Source organism: Agelaius phoeniceus, assembly GCF_051311805.1.
Source record: "Agelaius phoeniceus isolate bAgePho1 chromosome W unlocalized genomic scaffold, bAgePho1.hap1 SUPER_W_unloc_1, whole genome shotgun sequence".
NCBI classification, from domain to species: domain Eukaryota; kingdom Metazoa; phylum Chordata; class Aves; order Passeriformes; family Icteridae; genus Agelaius; species Agelaius phoeniceus.
The window spans coordinates 10,470,218-10,496,556 of NW_027509866.1; the positions used below are offsets into that span (position 1 = coordinate 10,470,218).

General features: G+C 42.5%; 1 protein-coding gene across 2 annotated transcripts in view; it reads left to right on the forward strand.

Annotated features, from left to right (window-relative positions):
* The window catches only part of PPP4C (protein phosphatase 4 catalytic subunit), a 37,940-nt gene that overhangs the window by 8,131 nt on the left and 3,470 nt on the right, over positions 1-26,339 (forward strand). The window contains exons 3-8 of one of the 2 annotated variants that reach the window (XM_077172776.1): positions 2,138-2,189; positions 5,379-5,433; positions 8,374-8,474; positions 12,473-12,646; positions 13,894-14,020; positions 22,915-23,104. In XM_077172776.1, coding sequence (XP_077028891.1) covers positions 2,138-2,189; positions 5,379-5,433; positions 8,374-8,474; positions 12,473-12,646; positions 13,894-14,020; positions 22,915-23,104 — 699 coding nt within the window. Of the gene's footprint in view, positions 1-2,137; positions 2,190-5,378; positions 5,434-8,373; positions 8,475-12,318; positions 12,382-12,472; positions 12,647-13,893; positions 14,021-22,914; positions 23,105-26,339 lie in introns of those variants that run through there. The other variant, XM_077172775.1, reaches the window with a different exon arrangement.

A 26,339-nucleotide genomic window follows, 5' to 3' on the forward strand; every position in this document is an offset into this window, starting at 1 on the left:
AATTAATAATCGTTACTTAATCCATAGTTGTCATTAATTAATTAATATTTGGGGTAATTGCGGCTCATTAATTGCTGTTAATTTACCACTAATTGGGATTAATTGCGGCTCATTCATTGCCATTAATTGCTATCAATAGCCGTTAATTGCCCTTAATTAGGGCTAATTAATGGCCATTAATTCCTGTTCAATGTGATTAATTCTGGCGAATTAATTGCTGTTAATTGGTGTTAATTTAACTTCATTAATTTCATTTAATTGGGGTTAATTGGGCCCATTAATTACTGTTAATTCAGACTAGATTAATTAACGGCTGGATTAATGAACGCCTGAAATAATGAACACCTGAATTAATTAGTGCCTGAATTAATTAGTGCCTGAATTAATTACTGCCTGAAATAATTAATGACTGAATTAATTAATGACTGGCTTAATTAACACCTGAATTAATTAACGCCAGAATTAATTAACGATTGAATTAATTAACGACTGAATTAATTAACGGCTGAATTAATTAATGCCTGAATTAATTAACGACTGAAATAATTAATGCCTGAATTAAGTAACGACTGAATTAATTAATGACTAGATTAATTAATGGCTGGATTAATTAATGCCTGAATTAATTAACAACTGAATGAATTAATGATTGAATTAATCAACTACTGAATTAATTAATGCCTGTATTAATTAACGCCTGAATTAACGAGTGAATTAATTAATTACTGAGTTAATTAACGACTGACTGGATTAATTAACGCCTGAATTAATTAACACCTGAATTAATTAGTGCCTGAATTATTAGTGCCTGAATTAATTACTGTCTGAAATAATTAATGACTGAATGAATTAATGCCAGAATTAATTAACGACTGAATTAATCAATGCTTGAATTAATTAACGACTGAATTAATTAACGACTGAAATAATTAATGCCTGAATTAATTAACGACTGGATTAATTAATGCCTGAGTTAATTAATGCCTGAATTAATTAATGCCTGAATTAATTCACGACTGAATTAATTAATGACTGAATTAATCAATGCCTGAATTAATTAATGCCTGAATTAATTCACGACTGAATTAATTAACGACTGAATTAATGAACGACTGAAGTAATAAATGACTGAATTAACGACTGAATTAATTAATGACTGTGTTAATTAATGACTGTGTTAATTAACGCCTGAATTAATTAGTGACTGAATTAATTAACGACTGTGTTAATTAACACCTGAATTAATTAATGACTGAATTAATTAATGACTGACTGAATTAATTAAGGCCTGAATTAATTAACCACTGAATTAATTAACGACTGAATTAATTAACGGCTGAATTAATTAATGCCTGAATTAATTAACGACTGAAATAATTAATGCCTGAATTAAGTAACGACTGAATTAATTAATGACTAGATTAATTAATGGCTGGATTAATTAATGCCTGAATTAATTAACAACTGAATGAATTAATGATTGAATTAATCAACTACTGAATTAATTAATGCCTGTATTAATTAACGCCTGAATTAACGAGTGAATTAATTAATTACTGAGTTAATTAACGACTGACTGGATTAATTAACGCCTGAATTAATTAACACCTGAATTAATTAGTGCCTGAATTATTAGTGCCTGAATTAATTACTGTCTGAAATAATTAATGACTGAATGAATTAATGCCAGAATTAATTAACGACTGAATTAATCAATGCTTGAATTAATTAACGCTTGAATTAATTAACGACTGAAATAATTAATGCCTGAATTAATTAACGACTGGATTAATTAATGCCTGAATTTATTAATGCCTGAATTAATTAACCACTGAATTAATTAATGACTGAATTAATTAACGCCTGAATTAATTACTGACTGGATTAATTAACAACTGAATGAATTAACACCAGAATTAATTAACGATTGAATTAATTAATGCCTGAATTAATTAACGCCTGAATTAATTAATGTCTGAATTAGTTAATTAATTATTATTAAGTATTAATTATTAATTACTTCATTATTATTTAATTATTTATTAAGTTTTGCTTAATTAATGACTAACTAATGATTAATTAATGATTAATTAAGGATTAATTAATGACTAATTAATGATGAATTCATCGTCCCCAGGGAGATCCTGGTTGAGGAGAGCAACGTGCAGCGCGTGGACTCGCCCGTCACCGTGAGCACCAAAACGGGGAAAATTCCCCAAAATTCCCGAAAATTCCCCAAAATTTGGGAAAAAATTCCGAAAATTTGGGAAATTTGGGGAATTTTGGGGAAAATTTGGGCAAAAATCCGGAATTTTTTGAGGGAATTTTGGGCCAAATTCGAGAATTTTTGCCCCAAAAATTCAGAATTTTGTGGGAATTTTGTGGGAATTTTGGGGGAAAATTTGGGGAAAATTTTGGGACAAATTTTGGGACAAATTTTGGGAATTTTTGCCAAAAAAAATCAGAATTTTCTGAGAATTTTGGGAATAATTTGGGGGAATTTTGGGGAAAATTTGGGCAAAATTCTGGAATTTTTTGAGGAAATATTGGAAGAATTTTGGGGGAATTTTCTGGGAATTTTGGGAATAATTTGGGGAATTTTTGCCAAAAAAAATCAGAATTTTCTGAGAATTTTGGGAATAATTTGGGGGAATTTTGGGGAAAATTTGGGCAAAATTCTGTAATTTTTTGAGGAAATTTTGGGGCAAATTCGAGAATTTTTGCCCCAAAAATTCAGAATTTTCTGGGAATAATTTCAGGAGAATTTGGGGAATTTTTGACCAAAAAAAATTCAGAATTTTGGGGGAATAATTTGGGGGAATTTTGGGAGAAATTTGGGGAAAATTTGGCCACAAATCCGGAATTTCTTGAGGAAATTTTGGGGAAATTTTGGGGCAAATTCGAGAATTTTTGCCCCAAAAAATTCAGAATTTTGTGGGAATAATTTCAGGAGAATTTGGGGAATTTTTGGCCAAAAAAAATTCAGAATTTTGGGGGAATAATTTGGGGGAATTTTGGGATAAATTTGGGGAAAATTTGGAGAAAATTTGAGAAAAATCCGGAATTTTTTGAGGAAATTTTGGGGAAATTTTGGGGCAAATTCGAGAATTTTTGCCCAAAAAAATCGGAATTTTCTGGGGAGAATTTGGGGAAAATTTGGGGAAATTTTGGGGGAATTTTCTGGGAATTTTGGGAGAAATTTTGAGGAAATTTTGGGAAAAATTTGGGGAAGTTTTCTGGGAATTTTGGGGGAATTTGGGCAGGAAAATTTGAGAAAATTCTGGAATTTTTGGAGGCGTTTTGAGGAAATTTTGGGACAAATTCTGGAATTTTTGCCCTAAAAATTCAGAATTTTGTGGGAATAATTGGGGGAAATTTGGGACAAATTCTGGAATTTTTTTGGGAATTTTTGGGGGAAATTTGGGGAAAATTTTGGGGGAATTTTCTGGGAATTTTGGGGGAATTTTTTGAGCATTTTTGAGGAAATTTTGGGGGAAATTCAGGGATTTTTTCCAAAAAAAAATTGGAATTTCCTGAATATTCTGGGAAAATTTGGGAAAATTCCAAAATTTTTTAAAGAGTTTTGAGGAAATTTTGGGGAAATTTTGGGACAAATTCTGGAAATTCTGGGGGAATTTTGAGGAAACTTTGGAAAAATTCTGGAATTTTTTTGGGGAATTTTGGGGAAAATTTGGGGAAATTCCAGAATTTTTTGAGGAGTTTTGAGGAAATTTTGGGACAAATTTTGGGAATTTTTGCCAAAAAAAAATCAGAATTTTGTGGGAATAATTTGGGGAAAATTTGGGAAAATTTTGGGAAATTTTGGGAAAATCTGGAATTTTTTGAGGAAATTTTGGGACAAATTTGGGGGATTTTTGCCAAAAAAAAATCAGAATTTTCTGAATATTTCGGGGCAGTTTTGAGGAAATTTTGGGACAAATTTGGGGAATTTTTGACCAAAAAAAATCGGAATTTTCTGGGAATAATTTGGGGAAAAATTGGGAAAATTTCCAGAATTTTTGGGGGGATTTCGGGGAAATTTTGGGGGAATTTTTTGATGAATTTTGAGGAAATTTTGACACAAATTCGGGAATTTTTGCCAAAAAAATTGGAATTTTCTGGGAATAATTTGGGGAAATTTTGGGACAAATTTTGGGACAAATTCTGGGAGTTTTGGGGGAATTTTGCGGAAATTTTGGGAAAATATGGGGGAATTTTTGAGCATTTTTGAGGGAATTTTGGGGCAAATTTGGGGAATTTTGCCCCAAAAAATCAGAATTTTCTGGGAATAATTTGGGGGAATTTTGGGGAAAATTTGGGGAAAATTTGTGAAGATTTCGGAATTTTTTGAGGCATTTTGAGGAAATTTTGGGGAAAGTTTGGAAAATTCCGGAATTTTTTGGGTGGAATTTTGGGGAAATTTTGGAAAAATTCAGAGAATTTTTGCCAAAAAAAAAAAAATCGGAATTTTCTGGGAATAATTTGGGGAAAATTTGAGGAATTTTGGGGAAAATTTGGGAAAATTCCAGAATTTTGGGTGATTTTGGGGTGAATTTTGGTTGAATTTTGGGTGATTTTGGGGATATTCTGGGTGAATTTTGGGTGATTTTGGGACATTTTGGGAAAATTTGGATCTTTTGCGTGATTTTGGATATTTTGGGTGAATTTTGGGCTATTTTGGATATTCTGGGTGAATTTTGGGCTATTTTGGGTGAATTTTGGGCTATATTGAGTGAATTTTGGGTGTATTATTTTGGGGCTATTTTGGGTGATTTTTGGGTGAATTTTGGATATTTTGGGGATATTTTGGGGATATTTCGGATATTTTGGGTGATTTTGGATATTTTGGGGATATTTTGGGTGAATTTTGGGTGAATTATTTTGGGTCAATTCTGGGTGAATTTTGGGGATATTCTGGGTGAATTTGGGTGAATTTTGGGGTGATTTCGGGGCTGTTTTGGGGCTATTTTGGGTGAATTTTGGGTGATTTTTGGGTGATTTTGGTGTGAATTTTGGGTGATTTTTGGATGATTTTGGGGGATTTTGTGTGATTTTTGGGTGAATTATTTTGGGTGATTTTTGGGTGCATTTTGGGTGAATTTGGGCTATTTTGGGGCTATTTTGGGTGAATTTTGGGCTATTTTGGGGATGATTTTGGGTGATTTTGGGTGAATTTTGGGTGAATTTTGGGCTATATTGGGTGATTTTGGGGTGAATTTTGGGTGAATTATTTTGGGGCTATATTGGGTGAATTTTGGGTGATTTTTGGGTAAATTTAGGGTGATTTTGGGGTGAATTTTGGGTGAATTATTTTGGGTGAATTTTGGGTGATTTTTGGGTGAATTTTGGGTGATTTTGGTCTCCCTGTCCCCCTCCAGGTGTGCGGGGACATCCACGGGCAATTCTACGACCTCAAGGAGCTGTTCCGGGTCAGTGACCCCGAGTGACCCCTGAGTGACCCCGAGTGACCCCTGAGAGTGACCAATGAGTGACCCCTGAGTGACCAATGAGTGACCCCTGAGAGTGACCAATGAGTGACCAATGAGTGACCACAGAGTGACCAATGAGTGACCAATGAGTGACCAATGAGTGACCAATGAGTGACCAATGAGTGACCAATGAGTGACCACAGAGTGACCAATGAGTGACCAATGAGTGACCAATGAGTGACCAATGAGTGACCACAGAGTGACCAATGAGTGACCAATGAGTGACCACAGAGTGACCAATGAGCGACCAATGAGTGACCAATGAGTGACCACAGAGTGACCAATGAGTGACCACAGAGTGACCAATGAGTGACCAATGAGTGACCACAGAGTGACCAATGAGTGACCAATGAGTGACCACAGAGTGACCAATGAGTGACCACAGAGTGACCAATGAGTGACCAATGAGTGACCAATGAGTGACCACAGAGTGACCACAGAGTGACCACAGAGTGACCAATGAGTGACCAATGAGTGACCAATGAGTGACCACAGAGTGACCAATGAGTGACCAATGAGTGACCAATGAGTGACCAATGAGTGACCACAGAGTGACCAATGAGTGACCAATGAGTGACCACAGAGTGACCACAGAGTGACCACAGAGTGACCATGAGTGACCAATGAGTGACCAATGAGTGACCACAGACTGACCAATGAGTGACCACAGAGTGACCACAGAGTGACCACAGAGTGACCAATGAGTGACCAATGAGTGACCAATGAGTGACCACAGAGTGACCACAGAGTGACCACAGAGTGACCAGAGAGTGACCAATGAGTGACCATTGAGTGACCACAGAGTGACCCTGAGTGACCAATGAGTGACCAATGAGTGACCAATGAGTGACCAATGAGTGACCACAGAGTGACCAATGAGTGACCAATGAGTGACCAATGAGTGACCAATGAGTGACCACAGAGTGACCACAGAGTGACCAATGAGTGACCACAGAGTGACCAATGAGTGACCAATGAGTGACCAATGAGTGACCAATGAGTGACCAATGAGTGACCACAGAGTGACCACAGAGTGACCAATGAGTGACCAGAGAGTGACCAATGAGTGATCACAGAGTGACCACAGAGTGACCAATGAGTGACCACAGAGTGACCAATGAGTGACCAATGAGTGACCAATGAGTGACCACAGAGTGACCAATGAGTGACCAATGAGTGACCACAGAGTGACCATTGAGTGACCAATTGAGGGAATTTTTGGGTGAATTTCGCTGATTTTTGGGGTCAGTTCTGTGAATTTTGGGGTCAAATCTTGGGGATTTTTTTGGGTATTTTTGGGATTTTGGGGATTTTTGGGGATTTTTTTTTTTTTTGGATTTTTTTTGGATTTTTTTTTGAGATTTTTTGGGGATTTTTTGGGATTTTTTGGGGATTTTTTGGGATTTTTTGTGGTGATTTTTTTTATTTTTGGGGGTTTTTTGAGATTTTTGGGGGGATTTTTTGCGATTTTTTGGGGGGGATTTTTTTGGATTTTTTTGGATTTTTTTGGGAATTTTTGGGGGGATTTTTTTGGGGATTTTTTTGCAATTTTTTTGCGATTTTTTTGCAATTGTTTTGTGATTTTTTTGGATTGTTTGGGGATATTTGCGATTTTTTTGGGATTTTTTGGGGATTTTTTTTTGGGAATTTTGGGGAGTTTTAGGGATTTTTTGCGAATTTTTGCGATTTTTTTGGGGATTTCTTTTGGATTTTTTGGGATTTCTTTGCGATTTTTTGGGGATTTTTGGGGATTTTCTGGGTTTTTTTGGGGGATTTTTTGGAGTTTTTTTGGGATTTTTGGGGGGATTTTTGGGGGATTTTTTGGGAATATTTGGGGATTTTTTGGGGGATTTTTGGGGGATTTTTTGAGATTTTTTTTGGATTTTTGGGGATTTTTGGGGATTTTTTTGAGATTTTTTGGGGATTTTTTGGGGGATTTTTTAGGGTTTTTTTTGGGAATTTTTGGGGGATTTTTTTAGAATTTTTTTGGGGTCTTTTGGGATTTTTTTTGGATTTTTTGAGATTTTTTGGAGATTTTTTGGGATATTTTGGGATTTTTTTTTGGGGGGGATTTTTTTGGGGATTTTTGGGATTTTTTTGGGATTTTTTTGGGATTTTTTGAGATTTTTTTGCAATTTCTTTGGATTTTTGGGAATTTTTTGGGGATTTTTTTGGAATTTTTTGGTGATTTTTTGTGATTTTTTTGCGATTTTCTTGCGATTTTTTTTGTGATTTTTTGGGATTTTTTTGAGATTTTGGGGGATTTTTTGGGGGATTTTTTGGGGATTTTTTGGGGAATTTTTGGGGATTTTTTTTGCAATTTTTTTTTGGGATTTTTAGGTATTTTTTTGAGATTTTTTGGGGATTTTTTGGGGGGATTTTTTGGGATTGTTTTGGGGATTTTTTGGGAATTTTTGGGATTTTTGGGGGATTTTTTTGAGATTTTTTGGGGGATTTTTTGGGATTGTTTTGGGGATTTTTTGGGATTTTTTTGGGGGATTTTTTGAGATTTTTTTGCGATTTCTTGGGGGATTGTTTTGGGGATTTTTTGGGATTTTTTTGGGGATTTTTGGGGATTTTTTGCGATTTTTTGGGGGATTTTTTGGGGGGATTTTTTGAGGTTTTTTGGGATTTTTTGGGGGATTTTTTTGGGGGATTTTTTTTGTGATTTTTTTGTGATTTTTTTGTGATTTTCAGAGATTTTTTTGCGATTTTTTTGGTGATTTTTTTGGATTGTTTTGGGATTCTTTTGGGATTTTTTGGGGATTTTTTCGCGATTTTTTGGGGATTTTTTTGGGGTTTTTTTCACGATTTTTTTGTGTTTTTTTGCCCCCCTCCCCTGTCCCTGAGCTGTCCCTGACCTGTCCGTGTCTCACCTGCGCAGGTGGGCGGGATGTCCCAGAGACCAATTACCTGTTCATGGGCGACTTCGTCGACCGCGGCTTCTACAGCGTGGAGACTTTTCTGCTGCTGCTGGCATTAAAGGTGAGCTCACCTGGACAGGTGTTACACAGGTGTGACAGGTGTGACACAGGTGTGACACAGGTGACACAGGTGTGACAGGTGAGATACACCTGGGATAGGTATGGACAGCGTGGAGACCTTCCTGCTGCTGCTGGCATTAAAGGTGAGACAGGTACAGGTGTGACACAGGTGTGACATGACAGGTGTGACACAGGTGTGACACAGGTGAGACAGGTGTGACAGGTACAGACAGCGTGGAGACATTTCTGCTGCTGCTGGCACTAAAGGTGAGACAGGTACAGGTGTGACACAGGTGAGACACAGGTGAGACACAGGTGTGACACAGGTGAGATACACCTGGGATAGGTATGGACAACGTGGAGACCTTTCTGCTTCTGCTGGCATTGAAGGTGAGCTCACCTGGACAGGTGTGACACAGGTGTGACACAGGTGTGACATGACAGGTGTGACAGGTGTGACACAGGTGTGACAGGTGTGACAGGTGAGATACACCTGAGATGGGTGTGAGACCTTCCTGCTGCTGCTGGCACTAAAGGTTTGACACAGGTGTGACACAGGTGTGACACAGGTGTGACACAGGTGTGACAGGTGTGACACAGGTGTGACAGGTGTGACACAGGTGTGACAGGTGTGACACAGGTGAGACAGGTGTGACAGGTGTGACACAGGTGTGAGACCTTCCTGCTGCTGCTGGCATTAAAGGTGAGACACAGTGTGAGACAGGTGTGACACAGGTGAGATACAGGTGTGACAGGTGTGACAGGTGTGACACAGGTGTGACAGGTACAGACAGCGTGGAGACCTTTCTGCTTCTGCTGGCACTGAAGGTGAGACACAGGTGGGACACAGGTGTGACACAGGTGTGACAGGTGAGATACAGGTGTGGACAGGTTGTGTGACAGGTGTGACAGGTGTGACACAGGTGTGACACAGGTGTGAGGACAGGTGTGACAGGTACAGACAGGTGTGACAGGTGTGACACAGGTGTGACAGGTGTGACACAGGTGTGACAGGTACAGACAGTGTGGAGACTTTCCTGCTCCTCCTGGCACTAAAGGTGAGCTCACCTGGACAGGTGTGACAGGTGTGACACAGGTGTGACATGACAGGTGAGACACAGGTGGGACAGGTGTGACACAGGTGTGACACAGGTGTGACACAGGTGTGACACAGGTGTGACAGGTGTGACACAGGTGTGACACAGGTGAGATACACCTGAGATAGGTATGGACAGCGTGGAGACCTTCCTGCTCCTCCTGGCACTGAAGGTGAGACAGGTACAGGTGTGACACAGGTGTGACACAGGTGTGACAGGTGTGACACAGGTGTGAGATAGGTGTGACAGGTGTGACACAGGTGTGACACAGGTGAGACACAGGTGTGACAGGTGTGACAGGTACAGACAGCGTGGAGACATTTCTGCTGCTGCTGGCATTAAAGGTGAGAGGTGTGACATGACAGGTGTGACAGGTGTGACACAGGTGTGACAGGTGTGACAGGTTGTGACAGGTGTGACACAGGTGTGACACAGGTGGGATACAGGTGTGACACAGGTGTGAGACAGGTGTGACTGGTGTGATACAGGTGTGACACAGGTGTGACACAGGTGTGACACAGGTGTGACAGGTGTGACAGGTGTGAGACCTTCCTGCTTCTGCTGGCATTAAAGGTGAGACACAGGTGTGACACAGGTGAGACACAGGTGTGGGACAGGTGTGATACAGGTGTGACACAGGTGTGACAGGTGTGACACAGGTGTGACACAGGTGTGACACAGGTGTGACAGGTGTGACACAGGTGTGTGACAGGTGAGACACAGGTGAGACACAGGTGTGACACAGGTGTGACACAGGTGTGACAGGTGTGACAGGTACAGACAGCGTGGAGACCTTCCTGCTGCTGCTGGCATTAAAGGTGAGCTCACCTGGACAGGTGTGACACAGGTGTGACATGACAGGTGGGACACAGGTGGGACACAGGTGTGACAGGTGTGACACAGGAGTGACAGGTGAGACACAGGTGTGACAGGTGTGACACAGGTGAGACAGGTGTGACACAGGTGTGATACAGGTGTGACACAGGTGTGACAGGTGTGACACAGGTGTGACACAGGTGTGATACAGGTGTGACACAGGTGTGACAGGTGTGACACAGGTGTGACAGGTGTGACACAGGTGAGACAGGTGTGACAGGTGTGACACAGGTGTGACACAGGTGTGACAGGTGTGACACAGGTGTGACACAGGTGTGACATGACAGGTGTGACAGGTGTGACACAGGTGTGACATGACAGGTGTGACACAGGTGTGACAGGTGAGACAGGTGTGACACAGGTGTGACAGGTGTGACAGGTGAGACACAGGTGTGACACAGGTGTGACACAGGTGTGATGGGTGTGACAGGTGTGACACAGGTGTGATGGGTGTGACAGGTGTGACAGGTGTGACACAGGTGTGACAGGTGTGACACAGGTGTGACACAGGTGTGACAGGTGTGACACACCTGGACAGGTGTGATGGGTGTGAGACCTTCCTGCTCCTCCTGGCACTGAAGGTGAGCTCACCTGGGCAGGTGTGCACAGGTAGAGACAGGTGTGACACACCTGGACAGGTACAGACAGGTGTGGGACAGGTACAGACAGGTACAGACAGGTGTGACACACCTGGACAGGTGAGGGACAGGTGGGACAGGTACAGACAGGTACAAACAGGTGTGGGACAGGTGTGACACACCTGGACAGGTGTGAGGCCTCCCTGCTACTGCTGGTGCTGAAGGTGACCTCAGGTGTGCTCAGGTGATCCAGGTGTACCCAGGTGTGACCCAGGTGTGCTCAGGTGTGACCCAGGTGGGACCCAGGTGTACCCAGGTGTGCCCAGGTGTGACCCAGGTGTGACCCAGGTGTTTTCAGGTGGGACCCAGGTGGGACCCAGGTGGGACCCAGGTGTACCCAGGTGTACCCAGGTGTGCCCAGGTGTGTTCAGGTGTGACCCAGGTGTGACCCAGGTGTGTCACCTGTCCAGGTGAGGTACCCAGACCGGATCACGCTGATCAGAGGTAACCACGAGTCCCGGCAGATCACGCAGGTGTGGCACAGGTGTGTCATACATGACTCAGGTGATGCTGTACCTGTGCTGTATGTAACTCAGGTGTGCTGTACCTGTCCAGGTGAGGTACCCAGACCGGATCACACTCATCAGAGGTAACCACGAGTCCCGGCAGATCACACAGGTGTGGCACAGGTGGCACAGGTGATGCCATAGTGTGTCATACATGTCTCAGGTGTGTCCATACATGACTCAGGTGTGTTATACATGACTCAGGTGTGTCACCTGTGCCCAGGTGAGGTACCCAGACTGGATCACGCTGATCAGGGGTAACCACGAGTCCCGGCAGATCACGCAGGTGTGGCACAGGTGTGGCACAGGTGGCACAGGTGATACCATAGGTGTGTCACACATGTCCCAGGTGTGTCATACCTGACTCAGGTGTGCTGTACCTGCCCAGGTGAGGTACCCAGACCGGATCACGCTGATCAGGGGCAATCACGAGTCGCGTCAGATCACACAGGTGATGCCATAGATAGGTTATACCTGGCACAGGTGTGTTATACACAGCACAGGTGTGTCATACATGACACAGGTGATGCTGTACCTGACTCAGGTGTGTCACCTGTCCCCAGGTGAGGTACCCAGACCGGATCACGCTGATCAGAGGTAACCACGAGTCCCATCAGATCACGCAGGTGTGGCACAGGTGATGCCATGCATAGGTTATACCTGGTACAGGTGTGTCATACATGTCTCAGGTGTGTTGTAGGTAACTCAGGTGTGTCACCTGTGCCCAGGTGAGGTACCCAGACCGGATCACGCTGATCAGGGGTAACCACGAGTCCCGGCAGATCACGCAGGTGTTGCTGTACCTGTGCTGTACATGGCACAGGTGTGTCACACATACCATAGGTGTGTCATACATGACCCAGGTGTGTTACCTGTCCCCAGGTGAGGTACCCAGACCGGATCACCCTCATCAGAGGCAATCACGAGTCCCGGCAGATCACGCAGGTTTACGGTTTCTACGACGAGTGCCTGCGCAAGTACGGCTCGGTCACCGTGTGGCGCTACTGCACCGAGATCTTCGACTACCTGAGCCTGTCGGCCATCATCGACGGCAAGGTGACACACCTGGGGACAGGGGACACACCTGGGGGGGGCGGGGACACACCTGGGGACACACCTGGGGATACGGCTGGGGGGGAAAATGGGGAAAATTGGGGGGAAATTGGTGAAAATTGGGGGTTGGGGACACCTGGGGACACACCCAGGGACACACCTGGGGACACCCCCGGGGACACCTGGGGGGACACACCTGGGGCACCTTGGGGGACACAGCTGGGGTTGGGGACACACCTGGGGACACCTGGGGACACGGCTGGGGGGAAAAATGGGGAAAATTGGGGGAAAATGGGTGAAAATTGGGGGGAAATCGGGGAAAATTGGGGGTTTAGGGACATCACACCTGGGGACACCTGGGGACACGGCTGGGGACACCTGGGGACAAACCTGGGGGGAAAAATGGTGAAAATTGGGGGGAAATCAGTGAAAATTGGGGACTTTGGGCACACCTGGGGATACACCTGGGGGGGAAATTGGTGAAAATTGGGGGGAAATTGGTGAAAATTGGGGGGAAATGGGTGAAAACTGGGGGGTTTTAGGGACACCTGGGGACACCTGGGGACAGGGCTGGGGACACCTGAGGGGAAAAAGGGTGAAAATTGGGTGAAAATTGGGGTGAAAATTGGGGGGTTTAGGGACACCTGGGGACAGGGACACACCTGAGGACACCTGGGGACACGGCTGGGGGGGAAAAATGGTGAAAATTGGGGGGAAATTGGTGAAAATTGGGGGTTTAGGGACACCTGGGGGCAGGGACACACCTGGGGGGACACCTTGGGGGACACAGCTGAGGATGGGGACACCTGGGGACACCTGGGGGGGAAAATCAGTGAAAATTGGGGGGAAATCGGTGAAAATTGGGGTTTTAGGGACACCTGGGGACACCTGGGGGTGGGGACACAGCTGGGGATGGGGACACACCTGGGGATACACCTGGGGGGAAAAAACAGTGAAAATTGGGGGGAAAATCAGTGAAAATTGGGGGTTCTGGGGACACCTGGGGACACCTGGGGACACCCCAAAAATCCCAAATGTGCCAAAATGCCCTAAAGTGACCCAAAATGCCCCAAATTTTCAGATTTTCTGCGTCCACGGGGGCCTCTCCCCATCCATCCCCATTGACCCCAAATCCCCCAAATATTTTAAATACCCCAAATACCCCAATGACCCCAAATACCCCAAATATCCCAATGACCCCAAATGTCCCAAAATGCCCTAAAATGACCCAAAATGCCCCAAATTTTCAGATTTTCTGCGTCCACGGGGGCCTCTCGCCGTCCATCCAGACCCTGGACCAGATCCGCACCATCGACCGCAAGCAGGAGGTGCCACACGACGGCCCCATGTGTGACCTGCTCTGGTCGGACCCTGAAGGTACCTGGGGACACCTGGGGACACCTGGGGACACCTGGGGACACCTGGGGACACCTGGGGGGACCGGGCAGGGGCAAAAAACCCCGAGGGAATGGAAAAAAACCCCGAGGTTTTAGGGTAAAATGCGGGAAATTGGTGTCGAAAATGAGGAAAATTCGGTTAAAAATTCAGTGATTTGGTCATGGTGAGGGACATCAAAAATCCCAAAAAAATTCTAAAAAAATTCCCAAAATTGTGAAGATTTTACCCCAAAAATCCCAAAGATTTTACCCCAAAATTTGGAAGATTTTACTCCAGAATTCACTGAATTGGTCACTGTGAGGGACAGGTGACAGACACCAAAAACCCCAAAAAAATCCTAAAAAAATCCCCAAAATTTGGAAGATTTTACCCCAAAATCCCAAAGATTTTACCCCAAAATTCCAAAGATTTTACCCTAAAATTCACTGAATTGATCCCAGTGAGGGACAGGTGAGGGACGCCAAAAACCCCAAAAAAATTCTAAAAAAATTCCCAAAATTGTGAAGATTTTACCCCAAAAATCCCGAAGATTTTAGCCCAAAATTCATTAAATTGACCCCAAAAATTCACTTAAAAATTCAATGAATTGGTCACAGTGAGGGACAGCAAAAACCCCAAAAAATCCTAAAAACATCCCAAGGACAGGGATCTAAAAAAATCTTAAAAAATCCTAAAAAAATCCCAAGATTTTACCCCAAAATTCACTGAATTGGCCCCAAAAATCAGCAAAATTCACTTAAAAATTCACTGAATTATTCAGAGTGAAGGACACAAAAAACCCCAAAAAAATTCTAAAAAAATTCCCAAAATCCCAAAGATTTTACCCAAAATCCCAAAGATTTTACCCCAAAATCCCGAAGATTTTACTCCAAAATTCATTAAATTGACCCTAAAAATCAGCGAAATTCACCCAAAAATTCACTGAATTCGTCACGGTGAGGGACACGAAAACCCCAAAAAATCCTAAAAAGAACCAAAAGAGAGGGATCTAAAAAAACCCCTAAAATTCCTAAAAAAATGCCAAAGATTTTACCCTAAAATTCACTGAATTGGCCCCAAAAATCAGCAAAATTCACCCAAAAATTCACTGAATTGATCACAGTGAGGGACAGGTGACAGACACCAAAAACCCCAAAAAAATCCTAAAAAAATCCCCAAAATTTGGAAGATTTTACCCCAAAATCCCAAAGATTTTACCCCAAAATTCACTGAATTGGTCCCAGTGAGGGACAGGTGAGGGACACCACAAACCCCAAAAAAATCCTAAAAAAATCCCTAAAATTGTGAAGATTTTACCCCAAAATCCCGAATATTTTACATCAAAATTCATTAAATTGACCCAAAAATCAGCGAAATTCACTTAAAAATTCAGTGATTTGGTCACAGTGAGGGACATCAAAAAAACCCCCAAAAAAATTCTAAAAAAAATCCCAAAATTGTGAAGATTTTACCCCAAAAATCCCGAAGATTTTACCCCAAAATTCACTGAATTGACCCCAAAAATCAGCAAAATTCGGTTAAAAATTCAATTATTTGGTCATGGTGAGGGAGACCAAAAACCCCAAAAAATCCTAAAAAGAACCAAAAGAGAGGGATCTAAAAAAACCCTAAAATTCCTAAAAAAATGCCAAAGATTTTACCCCAAAATTCATTAAATTGGCTCAAAAAATCAGCGAAATTCACCCAAAAATTCCCTGAATTGGTCACAGTGAGGGACACCAAAAACCCCAAAAAAATCCTAAAAAAATCCCAAAGATTTTACCTCAAAATTCACTGAATTGACCCCAAAAATCAGCGAAATTCACTCAAAAATTCACTGAATTGGTCACAGTGAGGGACACCAGAAACCCCTAAAAAATCCTAAAAAAATCCCAAAGATTTTACCCCAAAATTGTTAAATTGGCGTTGAAAATGAGCAAAATTCGGTTAAAAATTCAGTGATTTGGTCATGGTGAGGGACATCAAAAAACCCCCAAAAAAAATCCTAAAAAAATCCCTAAAATTGTGAAGATTTTACCCCAAAATCCCAAAGATTTTACCCCAAAATTCATTAAATTGACCCCAAAAATTCACTTAAAAATTCAATGATTTGGTCACAGTGAGGGACATCAAAAATCCTAAAAAAATCCTAAAAACATCCCAAAGAGAGGGATCTAAAAAAATCCTAAAAAATCCTAAAAAAATCCCAAGATTTTACCCCAAAATTCACTGAATTGGCCCCAAAAATCAGCAAAATTCACTTAAAATTCACTGAATTATTCAGAGTGAAGGACACAAAAAACCCCAAAAAAATTCTAAAAAAATTCCAAAATTGTGAAGATTTTACCCCAAAAATCCCAAAGATTTTACCCGAAAATCCCAAAGATTTTACTCCAAAATTCATTAAATTGGCCCCAAAAATCAGCAAAATTCACTTAAAAATTCACTGAATTATTCAGAGTGAAGGACACAAAAAACCCCAAAAAATCCTAAAAAAAACCCCAAAATCCCAAAGATTTTACCCCAAAATTCACTGAATTGACCCCAAAAGTTTCCTGAATCTACTCAAAAAATCCTTGAATTATTCACAGTGAGGGACACCAAAAACCCCCAAAAAATCCTAAAAAAATCCCCAAAATTGTGAAGATTTTACCCCAAAAATCCCAAAGATTTTACCCCAAAATCCCGAAGATTTTACTCCAAAATTCATTAAATTGGCCCCAAAAATCAGCGAAATTCACCCAAAAATTCACTGAGTTGGTCACAGTGAGGGACACCAAAAACCCCAAAAAATCCTAAAAAAAATCCCCAAAATTTGGAAGATTTTACCACAAAATCCCAAAGATTTTACCCCAAAATTCACTGAATTGGTCCCAGTGAGGGACAGGTGAGGGACATCAAAAACCCCAAAAAAATCCTAAAAAAATCCCTAAATCCCAAAGATTTTACCCCAAAATCCCAAAGATTTTACCCAAAATTCATTAAATTGACCCCAAAAATCAGCAAAATTCACTTAAAACTTCATTGAATTGGTCCCAGTGAGGGACACCAGAAACCCCCAAAAAATCCTAAAAAAAATCCCCAAAATCCCAAAGATTTTACCCCAAAAATCCCAAATATTTCACCCCAAAATTCACTGAATTCATCCCAGGGAGGGACACCAAAATCCCCAAAAAATCCGAAAAAAATCCCCAAAATCCCAAAGATTTTACCCCAAAATTCACTGAATTGGTCACAGTGAGGGACACTAAAAACCCCAAAAAAATCCCAAATAATTCCCCAAAATTTGGAAGATTTTACCCCAAAAATCTCAGAAATTCACCCAAAAATTCACTGAATTGATGCCAGTGAGGGACACCAAAAACTCCAAAAAAATCCTAAAAAAATCCCCAAAATCCCAAAGATTTTAACCCAAAATCCCGAAGATTTTACCCAAGAATCCTGAGGATTTTACTCCAAAATCCCCAAGATTTTACCCCAAAATTCATTAAATTGACCCCAAAAATCAGCAAAATTCACTTAAAAATTCACTGAATGGATCCCAGTGAGAGACACCAAAAATCCTAAAAAATCCAAAAAAAATCCCCAAAATCCCAAAGATTTTACCCCAAAAATCCCAGAAATTCACCCAAAAATTCACTGAATTGATCCCAGTGAGGGAGACAAAAAAACCCCAAAAAATCCCAAATAAAATCCTCAAAATTTGGAAGATTTTACCCCCAAAATGCCAAAAATTCACCCAAAAATTCACTGAATTGATCCCAGTGAGGGACACCAAAAACCCCAAAAAAATCCTAAAAAAATCCCCAAAAATCCCAAAGATTTTACCCCAAAATTCACTGGATTGGTCACAGTGAGGGACACCAAAAATCCCTAAAAAAATCCTAAAAAAAAATCCCCAAAATTTGGAAGATTTTACCCCAAAAATCTCAGAAATTCACCCAAAAATTCACAAAATGGATCCCAGTGAGGGACACCAAAAACCCCAAAAAATCCCAAATAAAATCCCCAAAATCCCAAAGATTTTACCCCAAAATTCACTGAATTGGTCACAGTGAGGGACACCAAAAACCCCCAAAAAATCCTAAAAAAAATCCCCAAAATTGTGAAAATTTTACCCCAAAATTCATGAAATTGATCCCAAAAATCAGCAAAATTCACTTAAAAATTCCCTCAATTTTTCCCTGATTTTTGGGGTCAATTTAATGAATTTTGGGGTAAAATCTTCCAAATTTTGGGGATTTTTTTAGGATTTTTTTGGGGTTTTTGGTGTCCCTCACTGGGACCAATTCAGTGAATTTTTAAGTGAATTTTTTGGGGCCAATTTCGTGAATTTTGGGAGAAAATCTTGGGGTTTTTTGCCCTTCTTTGGAATTTTTTTGCAATTTTTTGGGGTTTTTTTGCATTTTTTTGGGGTTTTTTTGCATTTTTTTGGGTATTTTTTGTCACCTGTCCTCAGGTAAAAAATTCGATGTTTTTGACCAAAATAACCCAAATTCCTTCCAATTTTGGCCTAAAAACCCCAAATTTTTTACGATTTTTTTGGGGTTTTTTTGCATTTTTTTGGGGTATTTTTTGTCCCCTGTCCCTCACCTGCCCTCAGGTAAAAAATTCCATATTTTTCACTAAAATAACCCAAATTTCTTCCAATTTTGGCCTAAAACTCCAAATTTTGTGCGATTTTTTTGGGGTTTTTTTTACATTTTTTTGGGGTTTTTTTGCATTTTTTTGGGGTTTTTTTGCATTTTTTTGGGTATTTTTTGTCACCTGTCCCTCACCTGTCCTCAGGTAAAACCTTTGATATTTTTGACCAAAATAACCCAAATTTCTTCCAATTTTGGCCTAAAATCCCAAATTTTTTGCAATTTTTTTTAGTTTTTTTTTGCATTTTTTGGGGTTTTTTTGCATTTTTTTGGGTATTTTTTGTCACCTGTCCCTCACCTGTCCTCAGGTAAAAAATTCAATATTTTTGACCAAAATAACCCAAATTCCTTCCAATTTTGGCCTAAAAAACCCCAATTTTTTGCATTTTTTTGGATTTTTTTTGCATTTTTTTGGGGTTTTTTTTGCATTTTTTTGGGTATTTTTTATGTCCCCTGTCCCTCACCTGTCCTCAGGTAAAAAATTCCATATTTTTGAGCAAAATAACCCAAATTTCTTCCAATTTTGGCCTAAAAACCCCAATTTTTTTGCAATTTTTGGGGGTTTTTTTACATTTTTTTGGGGTTTTTTTTCATTTTTTGGGTATTTTTTGTGTCCCCTGTCCCCTGTCCCTCAGGTAAACCCTTAAAGGAATTTCCAATGGGAATAACCCAAATTCCTTCCAATTTTGGCCTAAAAACCCCAAATTTTTTGCAATTTTTTGGGGGTTTTTTGCTTTTTTTGGGGGTTTTTTGCATTTTTTTGGGTATTTTTTGTCCCCTGTCCCTCATGTGTCCCCTGTCACCTGTCCCTCACCTGTCCTCAGGTAAAACCTTTTGATATTTTGGGGAAAAATAACCCAAATTTCTTCCAATTTTGGCCTAAAAACCCCAAATTTTTTGCGATTTTTTTGGGTTTTTTTTGCATTTTTTTGGGGTTTTTCTTCTCTCACCTGTCCCTCATGTGTCCCTCATGTGTCACCTGTCCCTCACCTGTCCTCAGGTAAAAAATTCGATATTTTTGAGCCAAATAACCCAAATTCCTTTCAATTTTGGCCTAAAAACCCCAAATTTTTTGCGATTATTTTGGGGTTTTTTGCCTTTTTTTGGGGTTTTTTTGCATTTTTTTGGGTATTTTTTGTCACCTGTCCCTCACCTGTCCTCAGGTAAAACCTTTGATATTTTTGACCAAAATAACCCAAATTCCTTCCAATTTTGGCCTAAAAACCCCAATTTTTTTTCTGATTTTTGGGTTTTTTTTGCATTTTTTGGGGGTTTTTTTGCATTTTTTTGGGTATTTTTTCATCTCACCTGTCCCTGACATTGTCCCTCCCCTGTCCCCTGTCCCTCACCTGTCCTCAGGTAAAACCTTAAAGGAATTTCCAATGGGAAAAACCCAAATTTCTTCCAATTATGGCCTAAAAACCCCAAATTTTGTGCGATTTTTTGGGGTTTTTTTGCATTTTTTTGGGGTTTTTTTTGCATTTTTTTGGGTATTTTTTTGTCACCTGTCCCTCACCTGTCCTCAGGTAAAACCTTAAAGGAATTTCCAATGGGAATAACCCAAATTTCTTCCAATTATGGCCTAAAAACCCCAAATTTTTTGCAATTTTTTGGGGGTTTTTTGCTTTTTTTGGGGGTTTTTTGCATTTTTTTGGGTATTTTTTGTCCCCTGTCCCTCATGTGTCCCCTGTCACCTGTCCCTCACCTGTCCTCAGGTAAAACCTTTTGATATTTTGGGGAAAAATAACCCAAATTTCTTCCAATTTTGGCCTAAAAACCCCAAATTTTTTGCGATTTTTTTGGGTTTTTTTTGCATTTTTTTGGGGTTTTTCTTCTCTCACCTGTCCCTCATGTGTCCCTCATGTGTCACCTGTCCCTCACCTGTCCTCAGGTAAAAAATTCGATATTTTTGAGCCAAATAACCCAAATTCCTTTCAATTTTGGCCTAAAAACCCCAAATTTTTTGCGATTTTTTTGGGGTTTTTTGCCTTTTTTTGGGGTTTTTTTACATTTTTTTGGGGTTTTTTTGGCTTTCTCATCTCCCCTGTCCCTCACGTGTCCCTGACATTGTCCCTCCCCCGTCCCCATTGTCCCTCACCTGTCCTCAGGTAAAAAATTCCATGTTTTGGAGCAAAATAACCCAAATTTCTTCCAATTTTGGCCTAAAAACCCCAAATTTTTTGCGATTTTTTAGGGTTTTTTTGCATTTTTTGGGGGTTTTTTTTGCCTTTTTTTGGGTATTTTTTAACCTCACCTGTCCCTGACATTGTCCCTCCCCTGTCCCCTGTCCCTCACCTGTCCTCAGGTAAAACCTTAAAGGAATTTCCAATGGGAATCACCCAAATTCCTTCAAATTTTGGCCTAAAACCCCCAAATTTCTTGCTATTTTTTGGGGTTTTTTTGCATTTTTTGGGGGTTTTTTGGTTACTTTTGGGGTATTTTTTATGTTACCTGTCCCTCACGTGTCCCTGACATTGTCCCTCACCTGTCCCCATTGTCCCTCACCTGTCCTCAGGTAAAACCTTTGATATTTTTGACCAAAATAACCCAAATTTCTTCCAATTTTGGCCTAAAAATCCCAAATTTTTTGCAATTTTTTGTATTTTTTTTGCTTTTTTTTGGGGTTTTTTTGCATTTTTTGGGGTATTTTTTATGTCCCTTGTCCCTCCCCTGTCCCCTGTCCCCTGTCCCTCAGGTAAACCCTTAAAGGAATTTCTAATGGGAATAACCCAAATTCCTTCCAATTTTGGGCTAAAAACCCCAAATTTTTTGCAATTTTTTCGGGGTTTTTTTTGGCTTTCTCCTCTCCTGTGTCCCTCCCGTGTCCCTGACGTGTCCCTGACCTGTCCCTTCTCCCCTTGTCCCTCACCTGTCCCCTGTCCTCACCTGTCCTCAGGTAAAAAATTCGATGTTTTGGAGCAAAATAACCCTAATTTTTCCAATTTTGCGCTTAAAAACCCCAAATTTTTTGCAATTTTTTGGGGTTTTTTTTTCATTTTTTTGGGGGGTTTTTGGTGGTTTTTTTGGGTATTTTTGAATCTCCCCTGTTCCTGACATTTTCTCTCCTATGTCCCCTGTCCCTCACCTGTCTTCAGGTAAAAAATTCAATATTTTTGACCAAAATAACCCAAATTTTTCCAATTCTGACCTAAAAACCCCAAATTTTTCCCGATTTTTTCGGGGTTTTTTTTGTCTTTCTCCTCCCCCCCGTCCCTCCCGTGTCCCTCCCCTGTCCCTTGTCCCCTTGTCCCCCTGTCCCTCACCTGTCCCTCACCTGTCCCCTGTCCCTCAGGTAAACCCTTAAAGGAATTTCCAATGGGAAAAACCCAAATTCCTTCCAATTTTGGCCTAAAAACACCAAATTTTTTGCGATATTTTGGATTTTTTGGGGGGTTTTTTTGGGGTTTTTTTGGGTTATTTCTTCTCTCCCCTGTCCCTCCCGTGTCCCTGCCATTGTCCCTCCCCTGTCCCCATTGTCCCTCACCTGTCCTCAGGTAAAACCTTTGATATTTTTGTCCCAAATAACCCAAATTCCTTCATTTCTGACCTAAAAACCCCAAATTTTTCCCGATTTTTTCGGGGTTTTTTTTGTCTTTCTCCTCCCCCCCGTCCCCCCCGTGTCCCTGACGTGTCCTTGGCATTGTCCCTCCCCTGTCCCCATTGTCCCTCACCTGTCCTCAGGTAAAACCTTTGATGTTTTTGACCAAAATAACCCAAATTTCTTCCAATTTTGGCCTAAAAACCCCAAATTTTTCGCGACTTTTTTGGGGTTTTTTTGCATTTTTTTGGGGTTTTTTTGGGTATTTCTTCTGTCAGATGTCCCTCACGTGTCCCTGACATTGTCCCTCACCTGTCCCTGCCATTGTCCCTCACCTGTCCCCTGTCCCTCAGGTAAAACCTTAAAGGAATTTCCAATGGGAATAACCCAAATTCCTTCCAATTTTGGCCTAAAAACCCCAAATTTTTTGCAATTTTGGGGGTTTTTTTTGCATTTTTTGGGTATTTTTTATGTCACCTGTCCCTGCCATTGTCCCTCCCCTGTCCCCTTGTCCCTCCCCCGTCCCCATTGTCCCTCACCTGTCCTCAGGTAAAAAATTCAATATTTTTGACCAAAATAACCCAAATTCCTTCCAATTTTGACCTAAAAACCCCAAATTTTTCCCGATTTTTTCGGGGTTTTTTTTGTCTTTCTCCTCCCCCCCGTCCCCCCCGTGTCCCTGACGTGTCCTTGGCGTGTCCCTGGCGTGTCAGACACCACCGGCTGGGGCGTGTCGCCGCGGGGCGCGGGTTACCTGTTCGGCTCGGACGTGGTGGCGCAGTTCAACGCGGCCAACGAGGTCTCCATGATCTGCCGCGCCCACCAGCTCGTCATGGAGGGCTACAAGTGGCACTTCGGGGAGACCGTGCTCACCGTCTGGTCCGCGCCCAATTACTGCTACCGGTATGCTAATGAGATGCTAATTAGGTGATATTGAAGCGTTAAATAATTGGGGGTTGCCTTAAGGAGAGGTGGGGTTTGGTCACACCTCCACAGGCAGTGATGGGCTCCTGGTGAGGGGGTCCAGACATGAGGTAGAAAGGTGGAAATAGTGCCTAATTCCTGCTATTGGTATGCTAATGAGATGCTAATGAGAGGGGAATTATGCAGTTATTATGTGGTGGTTCTGTAAGATACAATGGGGTTTGGTCACACCTGCACAGGCAGTGATGGGCTCCAGGTGAGGGGCTCTGGACAGAGGTAGAAAGGTGGAAATAGTGCAGAATTACTGCGATTGGTATGCTAATGAGATGCTAATTAGCTTGTTATTATGCGTTTGTTTCGCGGTGGTTCTGTAAGGTACAATGGGGTTTGGTCACACCTGCACAGGCAGTGATGGGCTCCAGGTGAGGGGTCTGGAGATGGATGGGAGTGTGAAAATAGCGCCCAATTCCTGCTATTGGTATGCTAATGAGATGCTAATGAGGTGTTTATTATGCGGTTGTTATGTGGCTGTGGTATGAGGGACAGGTGGGGTTTGGTCACACCTGCACAGGCAGTGATGGGCTCCAGGTGAGGGAGTCCGACAGAGGTAGAAAGGTGAAAATTGTGCCTAATTCCTGCGATTGGTATGCTAATGAGATGCTAATGAGGGGGGAGTTATATCTGGTAATCAATGAGGGACAGGTGGGGTTGGGGGGACCCCAGCTCGTCATGGAGGGCTACAAGTGGCACTTTGGGGAGACCGTGCTCACCGTCTGGTCCGCGCCCAATTACTGCTACCGGTATGCTAATGAGATGCTAATTAGGTGTTTATTATGCGGTTGTTATGTGGTGGTTCTGTAAGATACAATGGGGTTTGGTCACACCTGCACAGGCAGTGATGGGCTCCAGGTGAGGGGCTCTGGAGATGGATGAGAGTGTGGAAATGGGGCCCAATTCCTGCTGTTGGTATGCTAATGAGATGCTAATGAGGGGGGAAATATGCGGTCGTTAATTGGGGAATCAATGAGGGACGGGTGGGGTTTGGTCACACCTGCACAGGCAGTGATGGGCTCCAGGTGAGGGGCTCTGGAGATGGATGAGAGTGTGAAAATAGTGCCTAATTAGTGCTATTGGTATGCTAATGAGATGCTAATGAAGCGTTAATCGGGGGTGATTGTGTCGGGGTTACCTGGGGGTTACCTGGGGGACAGGTGGGGTTGGCGGGACCCCAGCTCGTCATGGAGGGCTACAAGTGGCACTTTGGGGAGACCGTGCTCACCGTCTGGTCTGCGCCCAATTACTGCTACCGGTATGCTAATGAGATGCTAATGAGGGGGGGAAATATGCGGTTGTTAATTGGGGAATCAATGAGGGACAGGTGGGGTTTGGTCACAGCTGCACAGTCACTGATGGGCTCCAGGTGAGGGGCTCTGGAGATGGATGAGAGTGTGAAAATAGTGCAGAATTACTGCTATTGGTATGCTAATGAGATGCTAATGAGGGGGGAATTATATTGGGGAATCACTGAGGGACAGGTGGGGTTTGGTCACACCTGCACAGGCAGTGATGGACTCCAGGTGAGGGGGTCCAGACAGAGCTAGAAAGGTGAAAATAGTGCCCAAATAGTGCTATTGGTATGCTAATGAGATGCTAATGAAGCGTTCATCAGGGGTGATTGAGTCGGGGTTACCTGGGGGTTACCTGGGGCACAGGTGGGGTTGGCGGGACCGTGCTCACCGTCTGGTCCGCGCCCAATTACTGCTACCGGTATGCTAATGAGATGCTAATGAGGGGGGAAATATGCGGTCGTTAATTGGGGAATCAATGAGGGACAGGTGGGGTTTGGTCACACCTGCACAGGCAGTGATGGGCTCCAGGTGAGGGGCTCTGGAGATGGATGAGAGTGTGAAAATAGTGCCTAATTAGTGCTATTGGTATGCTAATGAAATGCTAATGAGGTGTTTATTATGCGGTTGTTATGTGGCTGTTGTATGAGGTACAGGTGGGGTTTGGTCACACCTGCAGAGGCAGTGATGGGCTCCAGGTGAGGGGCTCTGGACAGAGGTAGAAAGGTGGAAATAGTGCCTAATTAGTGCTATTGGTATGCTAATGAGATGCTAATGAGGTGATAACGAAGCGTTAAATAATTGGGGGTTGCCTTAAGGAGAGGTGGGGTTTGGTCACACCTGCACAGGCAGTGATGGGCTCCAGGTGAGGGGGTCCAGACAGAGCTAGAAAGGTGAAGATAGTGCCCAAATAGTGCTATTGGTATGCTAATGAGATGCTAATGAAGCGTTAATCGGGGGTGATTGAGTCGGGGTTACCTGGGGGTTACCTGGGGCACAGGTGGGGTTGGGGGGACCCCAGCTCGTCATGGAGGGCTACAAGTGGCACTTTGGGGAGACCGTGCTCACCGTCTGGTCCGCGCCCAATTACTGCTACCGGTATGCTAATGAGATGCTAATGAGGGGGGAAATATGCGGTTGTTATGTGGCTGTGGTATGAGGGACAGGTGGGGTTTGGTCACACCTGCACAGGCAGTGATGGGCTCCAGGTGACGGGGTCCGGACAGAGGTAGAAAGGTGGAAATAGTGCAGAATTACTGCGATTGGTATGCTAATGAGATGCTAATTAGCCGTTAATTATGCGGTTGTTATGTGGTGGTTCTGTAAGATACAATGGGGTTGGTCACACCTGCACAGGCAGTGATGGGCTCCAGGTGAGGGGCTCTGGAGATGGATGGGAGGGTGGAAATAGTGCCTAATTACTGCTATTGGTATGCTAATGAGATGCTAAGGAGGGGGGAAATATGCGGTTGTTATGTGGGTGTTGTATTTGGTACAGGTGGGGTTTGGTCACACCTGCACAGGCAGTGATGGGCTCCAGGTGAGGGTGTCCAGACAGAGGTAGAAAGGTGAAAATAGTGCCCAATTAGTGCTACCGGTATGCTAATGAGATGCTAATGAGGGGGGAATTATATCTGGTAATCAATGAGGGACAGGTGGGGTTGGGGGGACCCCAGCTCGTCATGGAGGGCTACAAGTGGCACTTCGGGGAGACCGTGCTCACCGTCTGGTCAGCGCCCAATTACTGCTACCGGTATGCTAATGAGATGCTAATGAGGGGGGAAATATGCGGTTATTATGTGGTGGTTCTGTAAGATACAATGGGGTTTGGTCACACCTGTACAGGCAGTGATGGGCTCCTGGTGAGG